Source organism: Pelophylax lessonae (assembly GCF_965119305.1).
Source record: "Pelophylax lessonae genome assembly, chromosome: 9".
Classification (NCBI taxonomy): Eukaryota; Metazoa; Chordata; class Amphibia; order Anura; family Ranidae; genus Pelophylax; species Pelophylax lessonae.
In genome coordinates this window covers 80,338,871-80,352,815 of record NC_138776.1, presented here as the reverse complement: position 1 = coordinate 80,352,815, position 13,945 = coordinate 80,338,871, and the positions used below count along the sequence as shown (strand labels likewise).

General features: G+C 42.8%; 1 protein-coding gene across 1 annotated transcript in view; it reads left to right on the top strand.

Moving 5' to 3' along the window:
- LOC309563618 (alpha-2-macroglobulin-like) overlaps positions 1–13,945 on the top strand; it is a 215,610-nt gene that overhangs the window by 174,243 nt on the left and 27,422 nt on the right. The window contains exons 25-28 of the mRNA XM_082268122.1: positions 117–198; positions 6,933–7,089; positions 11,963–12,037; positions 13,275–13,437. Coding sequence (XP_082124248.1) covers positions 117–198; positions 6,933–7,089; positions 11,963–12,037; positions 13,275–13,437 — 477 coding nt within the window. The remainder of the gene's footprint in view (positions 1–116; positions 199–6,932; positions 7,090–11,962; positions 12,038–13,274; positions 13,438–13,945) is intronic.

Genomic DNA, 13,945 nt, shown 5'->3' with positions numbered 1-13,945 from the left:
AATCTTGATACCTAAACAGTTATTACTTTGCTTATTGCTGGTTACACACATTACATATTGCAGACGATTCTTGTAAAATGTTTTAAACATTTACAATTTCTATGTGTTTTGTTTAGGATATCAGCGACAGCTGACGTACAAGCGTGATGACGGCTCATACAGTGCCTTTGGAAAGAACGACCCCGAGGGTAACACATGGTGAGTGCCATGATTTATATTGTTTTGACAGACAATGAAGCTTATAAAATTGATCCAATTCCTAAGGCCCCGTTCACACTGGGGCGACGCTACTTCCCGGGGCGACCTCCGAGGTCGTGGCGCGCTGCTCGCACCGCGACCTCGGAGCGGCCGGCACGGACTTCATAACATTGAAGTCTATGCAGGTCACTCCGGGTCGCCCCAAAGAAGCTCCGGACCCTTTTTCTAAGTCGGAGCGACTTGTGTCGCTCCTATTAGAACGGGTCCATAGCTTCTCAACCTGCCTGACAGGTCGCCCCAGTGTGAACGGGGGCTAACTGAGGGATGTTTCATTTGCATAAGAACTATTTATCATAACCAATTGACATGTTTTTTAGCCCCCGTTCACACTGGGGCGACGCTACTTCGGACCGCGACCTCCGAGGTCGCGGTGCGAGCAGCGCGCCGCGACCTCGGAGCGGCCGCCACGGACTTCATAACATTGAAGTCTATGGCGGTCGCCTCCTGGTCGCCCCAAAGAAGCTCCGGACCCTTTTTCTGAGTCGGAGCGACTTGTGTCGCTCCTATCAGAACGGGTCCGCAGCTTTCCTATGGGAGGCGACCTGCGGCGACCTGTGAGGCGACCAGGTCGCCTCACAGGTCGCCCCAGTGTGAACGGGGGCTAATTGTCATCATTTTGGTCTCTTCAGTAAAAAGTAGCATATTTCTTAAAGACTACAAATAGTTTGCTCAATCTGTTCCCATGGTCCTGTTCTCAGGGTTCATATCTTCCTTTTTAGAAAAAACAGACATCTACAGTATGTCCATTCCTAACCAGAGAGCTTAAAGTGGATGTAAACCCGATTCATGAAATCTGATCTGGGCACATATATCTGTGTTGTTTATCTATCTCTCTTCAAAGCCCTCAGTCCAGTGTCTTTCTGGGGCTCTGTTCCTCTGTTATCAGCATGATAACTTCTGACAAGTTCTCCAAAACAGTCGATAAAAGAAGCTGAACATTTGTGTTGGGGAAGGGACTTAGAGATGGATTAGCAGAGAGCTTGTCTATTCACAGCACATCTCTGAAAGTTTCTTTGTTCCTCTGCCTATGTAGTGGTGGGGTGTGTGCCTTTCTTCCAATCAGCTCACACAGAGTGATTGCCCAGACTCCCCTCCCACTGCTGAAACAAGAAGAAAAAATTCTAACACAATGTGCACTTTCTAAAGAATATAAAAAGCCGAAGACAGTAAAACAGAAGTAAAGTAAATCTTTAAAGTAAAACTTATGTATGGAGATTTGTTTCATCTCTGTGTATCATCTGATGCTTTTCACTTCACTGGGTATATGTGAGATTTTGCATCCACTTGAAGGTATAGAGGCTAGCCCCCATTTTGATATCAGTCTAAGGATCCACCAGCTTAGAGCTGATGTTTCAAGGTGTGCAATATGTAAGTTAGCTAACCTCAGCCCCAGTCAGCTGTTAAAGGGGTTAGCTGGAAGCTCAACTCGTTTACTATCTAATTGGAAGTGTAACCCTTGGTTTTTCCACTTGTGGAAACATGTGAAACATTAGATACTCAATATTGTGTATCCCTTTTCCTTTCCATAATTAGGTTAATTTTTAGTTAAAAAGAAGAACACAAAACAATACTTTGAAACATCAAAAATCTGTCAAAATGTATACAATTTTTTATCTTAAAGCAGAATTTCAGATTTACAGCATTTAGAACTGCCTATATGAATCAATTTACCAAATTAGAAAATTTCAGAAAAAAATTGCCCCTAAGTCTAATAAATTACATCTGTACTTATAGGAGACCAGTGTTTAACCACTGGACCTCTGGAAGAATTACCCCTCTTCATTACCAGGCAATTTTTTGCTTTTTGCCACTGCGTTGATTTAACTGACAATTGCAGGGTCATGCAATGATGTACCCAAATAAAATTTATATATTTTTTTCCCACAAATAGAGCTTTCTTTTAGTTGTATTTGATCACCATGGGGTTTTTAATTTTTTTCCCCAATGAATGAAAAAAAGACTGAACTTTTTTCTTTTTTTTTTACTTTCTGCTATTATACATTTCCAATGGAAAAAAAAAAAAAAAAAAAAAAAGAATTTCTTCATAAATTTAGGCCAATATGTATTCTGTTATATATTTTTGATAAAATAAAATCCCAATAAGTCTATATTGATTGGTTTGATACTTTGTAGTGTCTACAAACTATGGTGTATATATACACTGCAATTTTTATTTAAAGTATTTTGTACTAGTAATGGCGGCCATCAGTGAGTTGCAGCAGGACTGTGATAGTATGGTGGGCAGTTTAACACTAACCGACACTTTGTGGGAAGCGGTATATCTAATGCAGTGATCAGTGCTAAAAATATGCACTTGCACCAATGACACTGGCTGGGAAAGGGTTAATATCTAGGCCGATCAAAGGTTAAATGTGTGCCTAAGCAGTGTTTGTGTGTCTACTGTGAGGTGCTTTTACTTTAGTGAACAATATATTTGTGTACTGGAGCAAGGGAAGAAAAGGGAAGCCAACGGTTTCTACCTTACACAATAACAATGTCTAATGCATATACAGTGGGTACGGAAAGTATTCAGACCCCCTTACATTTTTCACTCTTTGTTATATTGCAGCCATTTGCTAAAATCATTTAGGTTCATTCTTCTTCCTCATGAATGTACACATAGCACCCCATACTGACAGAAAAACACAGAATTGTTGACATTGTTGCAGATTTATTAAAAAAGAAAAACTGAAATATCACATGGTCCTAAGTATTCAGACCCTTTGCTCAGTATTTAGTAGAAGCCCCCTTTTGATCTAATACAGCCAGGAGTCTTTTTGGTAAAGATGCAACAAGTCTTTCACACCTGGATTTGGGGATCCTCTGCCATTCCTCCTTGCAGATCCTCTCCAGTTCTGTCAGGTTGGATGGTAAACGTTGGTGGACAGCCATTTTTAGGTCTCTCCAGAGATGCTCAATTGGGTTTAAGTCAGGGCTCTGGCTGGGCCATTCAAGAACAGTCACGGAGTTGTTGTGAAGCCACTCCTTCGTTATTTTAGCTGTGTGCTTAGGGTCATTGTCTTGTTGGAAGGTAAACCTTCGGCCCAGTCTGAGGTCCAGAGCACTCTGGAGAAGGTTTTTGTCCAGGATATCCCTGTACTTGGCCGCATTCATCTTTCCCTCGATTGCAACCAGTCGTCCTGTCCCTGCAGCTGAAAAACACCCCCACAGCATGATGCTGCCACCACCATGCTTCACTGTTGGGACTGTATTGGACAGGTGATGAGCAGTGCCTGGCTTTCCCCACACATACCGCTTAGAATTAAGGCCAAAAAGTTCTATTTTGGTCTCATCAGACCAGAGAATCTTATTTCTCACCATCTTGGAGTCCTTCAGGTGTTTTTTAGCAAACTCCATGCGGGCTTTCATGTGTCTTACACTGAGGAGAGGCTTCCGTCGGGCCACTCTGCCATAAAGCCCCGACTGGTGGAGGGCTGCAATGATGGTTGACTTTCTACAACTTTCTCCCATCTCCTGACTGCATCTCTGGAGCTCAGCCACAGTGATCTTTGGGTTCTTCTTTACCTCTCTCACCAAGGTTCTTCTCCCCCGATAGCTCAGTTTGGCCGGACGGCCAGCTCTAGGAAGGGTTCTGGTCGTCCCAAACGTCTTCCATTTGAGGATTATGGAGGCCACTGTGCTCTTAGGAACCTTAAGTGCAGCAGAAATCTTTTTGTAACCTTGGCCAGATCTGTGCCTTGCCACAATTCTGTCTCTGAGCTCTTCAGGCAGTTCCTTTGACCTCATGATTCTCATTTGCTCTGACATGCATTGTGATCTGGAAGGTCTTATATAGACAGGTGTGTGGCTTTCCTAATCAAGTCCAATCAGTATAATCAAACACAGCTGGACTCAAATGAAGGTGTAGAACCATCTCAAGGATGATCAGAAGAAATGGAAAGCACCTGAGTTAAATATATGAGTGTCACAGCAAAGGGTCTGAATACTTAGGACCATGTGATATTTCAGTTTTTCTTTTTTAATAAATCTGCAACAATGTCAACAATTCTGTGTTTTTCTGTCAGTATGGGGTGCTATGTGTACATTCATGAGGAAGAAGAATGAACCTAAATGATTTTAGCAAATGGCTGCAATATAACAAAGAGTGAAAAATGTAAGGGGGTCTGAATACTTTCCGTACCCACTGTATACACATGAAAAAGTCCATATTCAAGTCCATATGTATATAAAAAGTCCTTAGCACTGAAGGCTGCACTGCCACAAGTAAGAAGAAGAACTTGAGGGGTACTGGAGAAAAAAAAACAGGCGCCACTCTAAGTGCAGTAGAAAGGTTTAATATGGCATATCAATACACACCAATATACTCGCAATAGAGCAGGTGAGAAAGGCAACATGTATAATATTGTAAGATGGTGTCGCGCTAGTCCGTATCAAACAATGCTGATAAAAAAGGCTGATATAAGAGTAAGTCCCAAATGTGCTGGCAGAGTCCACATTCACTGCAATATGAGGAAATGTGAAACGGGAAAGACCACCACCAAGCGATATAACAGGGTACTCTTACCGACTGTATAGACATAAGCAGGAGGAGCTTCTAGTCCACTGGAAAATCTTTTACAGTGATTTTCTTAATTTTTTTGAACCGTTGAATATCGTTTGGTGGTGGTCTTTCCTGTTTCACATTTCCTCATATTGCAGTGGATGTGGACTCTGCCAGCACATTTGGGACTTACTCTTATATCAGCCTTTTTTATCAGCATTGTTTGATACGGACTAGCGCGACACCATCTTACAACATTTCTTTGAAGATATATGTTCTCTATCTTTTTGTGTCAGCTGCTTTCCTGAGATTGATTTTCAAAATATTGTTTTTATATATTCATGTATACTTCGCAACGATTTTAGTGCAGCAATTTTACCATTTATAACATGTATAATATAATCATGTCCGTCTGTTACTTAGTGATGTGCCGGTTTTTATTCCCTGCTTTGCAGGGAAACAAGAACGGCACGTCCCCGCTGACAGGACAGAGCTCTGTATTGTTTGCATTGACAGCGTCTTCCTCCTCACAGATCAGCAGGTGCCAACAGTCAACCATTGGCTGGCACCTGCTGATGGGCTTGTGCTGGGAATAATCACAGCACAGCGGGCGCGTGTGCGCCCCCCTACCTGCAAAAGCAGAAGATATATATATGTATATATATATATATATATATATGTAGACCCATCTATCTATCGATATATAGATATGTGATTCTGCACAGCCAGCCTGCACTGTAGCAGTAAAGCTACAGTGGGCGGTCGGCAAGTGGTTACAGAGCCACTCCAGTCAAACAGTTTATTTTTTTGTTTGTAAAAAAGTGTAAGTTCCAGTGGGGGCAGGGACAGCAATAAATCAAAAGTCCAAACCCTTTCTCTGTCAATCCAAAACAAGCAGTGGTGGCTGGTGCTCGGTAATTCAGGGGGGGGGGTAAGTAAACCAATGTGCGCATCCCCACCCCCAGTCGGTCGGCCGATCCGTCAGTCAGTCTCAGTCAGTCAGTTGGCAGGCGACATGTTTCTCCCCCCCCTCCAATGGTTTGCCTCCTTAACTCCTCCTCCCTCCTGTCTGAGCCGGGGAGTGCTGGAAGCTGAGCCGCTGTCCTTCTCCTCCAGCCGTGTCTTTTCTGCCTCTTCCTGGCCACTGGCCAGTAAGATCACTTCTCCTTTTGGCCAATCAGGAAAGGGGGTCTCACAACCCTCTTCCTGATTGGCTGGGAGGAGAGTCAGTGTGACAATAGCGAATATTCATTTGCTATTGTCACACAACTGGGTGGGCTCAGAGCGCAGTGCTCTGCACCCTGAGCCCACCCTTTTTTGAAGCCTCTGGCTCTAATCACGTGTTTCATAAAAAAAAATCCCCATTGAAATCCATGCGTCCGGCGCTCCGCATGTAGATTAGGGGGCCGGACGCATGGATGGGGGGGGGGCAGCGCCCCGGTGCCCCCAATGTATGGGCCACCCATGAAAGAAAGGATGCACAGTGTTAGCACTTTAGACACACAGCTTGATCTATGAAAACCCCTCCTTTCTCTCTATTTATCTTAGTAAGAGCTGCTATGCACAAGTGCCAAAGATTGATGGGCCTCTGCAAAGCGATCAATGCTTGGATTGCTTTTCAGAGGCATTTTGACGGGCGTTGGGAAGGCGAAATGCTTGCAGTTGTGCATTGGTAGCAGCGTAACCCTATTCTCCTGCCGCAGATGCTGCCTTTGCAGCTTAAGGGGGGAACAGTTGGGGGTGGTAAGAACATGGCTCATCCGTGTGTTTATACTGCCCTCCAAATGCATGTGTAAAAAGCCCTAAGAGCAATCCCAGAGGTATTGACTCGATATCAGACTGTAAAGCCAATAACGACAGTGGCTGTCTAATCTCTTCCCGCAGTGCAATGCTTAAACAGAAAATAACTATGCTAAGTAGAGAGATGACCGCAATAAATCCTTCACAGCAGAGCTGCTGCTGATGGCTGCTGCAATACTGCCCCATGTGTACTGTACACTTGGCTATGGATGATCATTGGCTCTGGTACTACAACCGATGCCGAGGCATCCTATGATCCTCAGTCACCATTTTTTCACTTTTACCTAAGTGTATTTTAGGAAGTATATTGTGATAAATGGCTTAGGTTATTAATAAAAGGTCTACTAAATAAATTTCTTGGTCTATTCTACAGGCTATCTGCATTTGTAGTGAAGTCCTTTAGCAAAGGGCGGCCCTACATATTTATAGATGAGAGTCACTTAAAGCAATCTTTTACCTGGCTTCAGAATATTCGTAAAGAGACTGGCTGCTTCCGCAATGTAGGAAGACTACTGAATACTGCTATGCAGGTAATTTTAATATCATTCCTATAAAATGACATATGCAAATTGTGATATAATGTTTATCATAGACATGATTATATTATAAAGGCATAGGGGTTGATTTACTAAAGTAAAATAGATTGTGCACTTTGCAAAGTGCAGTTGCACTCTGCAAGTGCAGTTGCTCTGGAGCGTAGCAAATGAGCAGAAGCTCTGCTGATTTCCATCAACCAATCACATGCAAGCAAACATTCAGTTTTTTTTTTTCTTCTTGCACGTGAGTGGGTATTCTTTGCCAAATTAAGCTTTACCTCATTTACTAAGCTCTGGAGCAACTGCACAATCTATTTGCCTTTAGTAAATCAACCCCTTAGTACCCTCTATGTCCAGATTTTGATGTTTTATTGGCTTGGATCATAATTTTGTTTTCTGCAATCACATTTCATAACATCAGTTTCCATATATTCTATCCTTATCAGCAGTGTAAGAAAATGTCTTTGTATAATGTAACAGTTTATTAAAGTATACAGGTGCATCTCATAAGATTAAAATAGCCTCAAAAAGTTAATTTATTTCAGCAATTCAAATCAAAAAGTGAAACTCATATATTTTATATAGATGTGTTACACACAGAGTGATATATTTCCAGCATTTCTTTCTTTTAATTTTGATGTTTATGGTGATTATGATTATTAGATTACGTAAGACCAATAAAAAAAAAAAGGATTTTTAATACAGAAATGTTGGCTTACTGCTGAGGTGTTATGGAAGCCCAGGTTGCTTTGATAGCAGCCATCAGCTCGTCTGCATTGTTGGGTCTGGTGTCTCTCATCTTCCTCTTGACACTACCTCACAGATTCTCTGTGGTGTTACTATCAAATCAACCTTGTTTTCCATAACACCTTAGCAGTGCCACAGGCTGATCGCCTCAATGCCACGCCGCATTGATGCAGTAATTCATGCAAAAGGAGCCCCGACCAAGTATTGAGTGCATACTGTACTGTACATGGACATACTTTTCAGTAAGCCAACATTTCTGTATTAAGAATCTTCTTTTTATATTGCTCCTATGTAATATTCTAACTTTCTGAGACATTAAATTTTGGGTTTTTACTAGCTGTAAGTAGATATGGGTCAAACACCCCCCTGTTCGGTTCACAGCTGAACTCCTCAACAGGGGAAATGTTCTAACCCGAACGGCCAACTCCACTGAAGGGAACTAAACAGGAGAAATCAAAAGTTCCCATTTTGAAGGCTTATATGCAAGTATTTGGCCATAAAAGTGGTATGGGGGTCTGGGTACTGCCCTGGGGGACATGGATCAATAAAAAAAAAAAAAGCTCTGCTCTTGTTAAATGCTTCCCGCGGTCTGCCTATTCACGGTTTGACAGTTCTTATATAAGAAATGGGCAGGTTCGTGCCGATGACATCACCTGGTGGCCCCAACCCTCATGACGTCACCGACCCAGCATGCACCAGTCTGTGACATCACGAGGGGATGGGACCACCCGGTGATGTCACCGGTGTGGCCTCTCCCATTCCCTGTATAAGAATTGTCAAACCGCAAATAGGCAGACCGCAGGAAGCGTTCAACTACAGCAGAGATTTTTTTGGGGGGTCAGCAGGTGCACCAGGCGGTGTGATTGACGATGGCTTTACATCGGGGACACTATTCTTTTATTTTTATTTTTGAATAAAGGACTTGTCAAAAACTGTCTTGTGTGTTTCTTTTTTTTATAGATAAAGCACCCTACAAAGGTAGGTGCTAGGTAAAGGCATAATGGGCTTTGGCTGCCTAACAGCAGGGCCATGATTTTCAGCTGGACTGTCATGTCTGTCAGGTGCGGCTACTGAGAGGGGAGTCTCCCCACTGGCTGCATGAGAGGATTCTCATTGGGCAGTGGAGGAAACCCAATCAGTGGCCCATTCAGGCTTGTATCTACCCCAGAAGGCAGATTCTGCCGCAGAGGATTCTGGGAGTGGGTATAAGTTTAAAGGGAACGCATGCCGCAGCGTCTTTGGTGGGAAGTAGAGTTCCAGGAGAGAGAGTACGGCTGTCTCTCCTCCTGTCAGAAGGATCGGGTGTCTTGGATGGCTGCCTGAGAATATAGAAGGGAGAGCTGAGCTGAGCTGCAGAGAGGATCCGGTGTGCCAAGGACCAGTGGAGAAAGAGGGGTTCAGTTCCAGGAAAGCCTTCCAAGGTTGTGAGTACTGTGAACTGCCCCTGGGGTCTGCCTAGTGTAGAGGGGAACCGCTCCGGGGAAGGTCCCAGGGATCCTGGAGCCTGCAAGTGTCAAGGGGGTTGCCTAGTGAAAGGACCCTGAAGTGTTAAGAGGGCTGCCTAGTGAGAGGACCCTGGAAGTGTAGAGGGGGCGCCAGCGGTTGGGCCCTGAAGAGTCAAGTGTGCAGTGTTAAGAGTTGCAGCAGTACTAGCAGTTAAAAGGAGCTACCTCAGTCAGTGAAGGGCTGGAGGGAGTCATACACAGGACTTTGGGGCTTTGTCAAGAGTCAAGAGTCAAGGATCATTACAGTCCTGGATCTTCTGAGTTAACCAAGGAGTTAAAATCGAAGTTTCAGCACTTTCAGCAGAACAGTATTTAAAGCGCCAGGAAGCATTGGTCGGAATTCAGCTGGCGTCAAGACAGCGCTAATAGGCATTTTTCTACAAAGTGTCCCAGTTAAACCTAGTTGAGCCAGAGGAGTATCCCACGCATTCCCTTCTCCCATCCCCATTATAAAATAAACAACTCAAACCAAAGATGTCGGAATGGTCATTGTCTCAATTCTCACACTTGGGTTTTCAACTTAAATGTGTTGGAAGTGTTTCCAGTAACAATGGCAGACCCACATCAGGCCCAATGCCTGGAAATATTGCTACATACACTTTTTTGGTGAATAGGTAGGGGTAGGATGTACCCGATACCAATTCACATATGGGGGGGCGGATCTATGGGCCCCCTTGTTAAAGGGGGCTTCCAGATTCCGATAAGACCCCCAAACTGCAGACCCGACAACCACAGCCCAGGGAAGAAGCCCTTGTGCCCATCAACATGGAGACAAGGTTCTCTGGGGTGGGTGGGGCACATCCTCCCTGTCCCAGAGTACCCGCCCCATGTTGAGGGCATGTGGCCTGGTATTGTTCAGGAGGGGGGGGCTCACTCGTCCCCTCCCATGACCTGCCAGGCTGCATGCCCGGATAAGGGCCTGGTATGCATTATGGGGTGGACCCCACATTCAACTGACATCAGAAGGGGGCAGTGCCATCGGGTAAGGTTGCCCCGCCCCTTGCCTATAAAATAACTGTCAAAGCTGAAGAGCGGGCATACAGCGAGTAGCCTCTTAGGAGGCAAAGCTTTTTTTTTGCAATTTTTCTATTTTTTAGTTTGGTGGGAGTCGTGATTGACTTGTGAAAAACAGTTTCCTGTGGTTTTTAAGTTTTTACACTTTTTTGTTAAATGGGTAGGGGTACGATGTAACCAAAACCCGTTCACATAGGGGAGGGCCGGGATCTGGGGGCCGCTTGTTAAAGGGAGGTTCCAGATTCCGATAAGGCCCTCACCCACAGACCCCGACAACCACAGACCGGGGTTGTCAGGAAGAGGTCCTTATCCCTTGTCCCCCCTACCCCAAAGTACCTACCCCCCCATGTTGAGGGCATGTGGCCGGACTCTAGTCGGGCCACATCTGGAGTATTCCATCCAGTTCTGGGCACCGGTCCTCAGAAAGGATGTGCTGGAACTGGAGAGAGTCCAGAGAAGGGCAACAAAAATAATTTGGGGAATGGAGGACATCAGCTATGAGGAAAGACTACAGGCATTGAACTTATTCTCTCTGGAGAAGAGACGCTTGAGAAGGGATATGATATCAATGTACAAATATTGTACTTGTGACCCTAGCATAAGGAACAAACTTTTCAGAGAAAGGGAATACAATAAGACACACGTGGCCACTCACTAAAACTAGAGGGAAAATGGTTTAACCTTAAAATACATAATCTTCCCTAAGCAGTACTATCGGCAGGAAGCATCGATAGTTTCAAAGAACTATTAGATGGGCTCCTTAAAGACCACAACATAAAGGGATATGCAATGTACGGTTAACAGCAAACACACACACACACACATCATAGGTTGAACTGGATGGATTGATGTCTTTTTTTAACCTCACAAACTATGTAACTATGTGGCCTGGTATGGTTCAGGAGGGGGGGCGCTTGCTTGTCTCCTCCTTTCCTGACCTGCAAGGCTTCATGCTCGGATAAGGCTCCGGTATGGATTGTAAGGGGAAACCCTGGGCCGTTTTTTCATTTTTTTTTATCTGTATTGCATTACAGCTGCAAGCAAGTTTAAATGACATTTTTCCTTTAGAATTGTCAGTATTGCTGCAGCAGGCTCCATACAGTGTACAGGAATTTTTCACTTTTATGGTTTCATTTTAAGCGTCATTAAAATCACTGCTCGTTTAAAAACAATTGTTTTAGAAAAATAAAAATTAGCATTGATACATGTCCCCCAGGGCACTACCCAGGCCCCCATACACTTTTTATGGCAATAACTTGCATATAAGCCTTTTTCAATAATGACTTTTGATTTTATATGTTCCTGTCCCATAGACTTTAATAGAGTTTGCATGTTCACTAGAACTTTTTCCCTGTTTGAGATGTTCTGGTGCGAACCGAAAAGGGGGGTATTCGGCCCATCCCTACAATCAACTAAAAAAATAATTTATAAGGATACAAACTCAGTGTTATGATTGAAACAAAGACTGTACAACTTCTTGGGAGTGTGTTCATTCCTAAATAAAATAAAAAGTATTTCTTCTTCATTGTTCTTTTCCTTAAACCTGTTCAGCAAAGTTTCAGTCCATACATGTTAGACATAACCATTGGTCTTCTTTACAGGGAGGAGCAAAAGATGATGTCTCCCTTTCTGCTTATGTGACAATGGCTCTGATAGAGGCTGGTGTATCTCTGGAAGTAAGTGATCATCAACATTTAAAAATATTAGCACATTCCAGTATATGTTGTACCTATCCAAGAGAAAAAGTGATCATGAAAAGTTATTTCCAAGCATAACACCTTTTTTTCAACCAATTGCTTAATAGTAGGTGTTGTTAGAATGTTTGTATAGTTGGCCACTGTTCTTTCATTGCAGTTATTGTTAGATTGTAACACGTCAGCGTCGAGGCATGAGTGACTGGGCTTGTAGCAGCTCCCTTCTATGTTGTTTTATGTAATTGATTTATGCCTAAGCAGGAAATCTGATATGACTTTTAGTTGGGTAGAGACGAAAGTACTATACATATTGACAAAATAGGTGGATGTACATCATTTTACCTGGAAATTAAGGATGATCTCCAATTTTGGGTTGACTATGAGTTCAACCCAATCTGTTTACCAAATGGGTAAACTAAATAGCCAGTTTTAACCAGTTTGTCCACCTGCTAAACTTTCAGCTGCAGAACCTGGAAGTCATTCTTTTAGTAGTGGAATTTTTCTGCCACTAAATAACTTCCCGCTGGTTAATTGCTAGGGTGCTGAGCTTCACAGCTTCACTGGATGACAGGAGACAGGCTTCAACATGGTCACATTTTAACAACATGAACAAAATTCCCACATGATTGATATAACTCCTCCTTCTATATTGAGGGCCAATAAGCCAAAAACAAGTAGTCCCTGAATGATGGTCAATGATTCCCCCTAAGTGGTATTCAGCCAGATCTCTTTTTTTGGTTTTGTATAGAAAGGGGAATAGTTAGCACCTCTTTCAGATTTTTATTATTGTCTGTGTCACTATCCCCTCACTATGTGTCCCTTAAAAATCCAGGATTGTGAGCTGAATTATTCCTAGCCCCTCTCTGGATTGCCTTCTACACACATTTTGAAGCAGATTTCAATAGAGAATGAATGCCACCATTACAGTCACCATTGGTCTGTATGGAAAATCATTTCAGGGAGGGTAAACAAGAAGGTCAATTCATAGTATTGCCTTGGGTGTCAAAGGGAGTAAGTTATAGGAAGGTTTCCCAAGAAGAGACACAAATGACATTATTTTTAAACTGAGAAAAACGTTTTGGCTGCAGTTCTATTTAAAATGTATTTACCAAATTGCAGATTTTAGTCATATCCATCACATCATCATGCATCTTTATCCTCTTGATTACTCTTCCCAATTTTAAATGAGGAAATGCTTAGTCAATGTATTTATTTCTAGGATCCTCTGGTCAAAGATGCAGTGTCCTGTCTGCGGAAGGCTGTTGTGGATGTGACCAATGTATACACTCTGGCTCTGCTGGCCTACACCTTTACGCTATGCAAAGAGACAGAACTCAGGGAAGCTATATTGGACAAACTGGAAGAAAAAGTTATACGAGAAGGTGAGGAAAAGATTTACTAAAATTATTCTAGGCAGAAGTCAATGTATACTTTAACTGAACATTTTTAAGATCATTTTTAAAATGTAATATATTCAATTGAAATCCTTCTTTGCACCCCTCTTCTGTTGGGACTAAAACAGTGAGTGCACTGATTAATAAAAGGGGGAAAGGATCAGATAAAAAATAAATTACCCTGTAAGTGGAAAGCCTATTAAAAGTTGGGTTTAAGCCGATTATATATTATTTATGTTTATACGCTTCAAAAATTTTAAAACACTATAGGTACTGGTGAAACCAAACATTTATTATATGATATATGGTTAAATGTATGTGGACATCCCTCCAAATTACTGGAGTTTAGGCAATTCCAGTAATGATTACTGTCAAAGCTAAACCATACAGTATAAAGATATTTTAAACAACTGTGCACTTTCAAACCTATGGCAACAGTTTTTGGAAGGCTCTTTTCTGTTCCAACATGGCTGTTCCCCAGTATACACAACTAGGT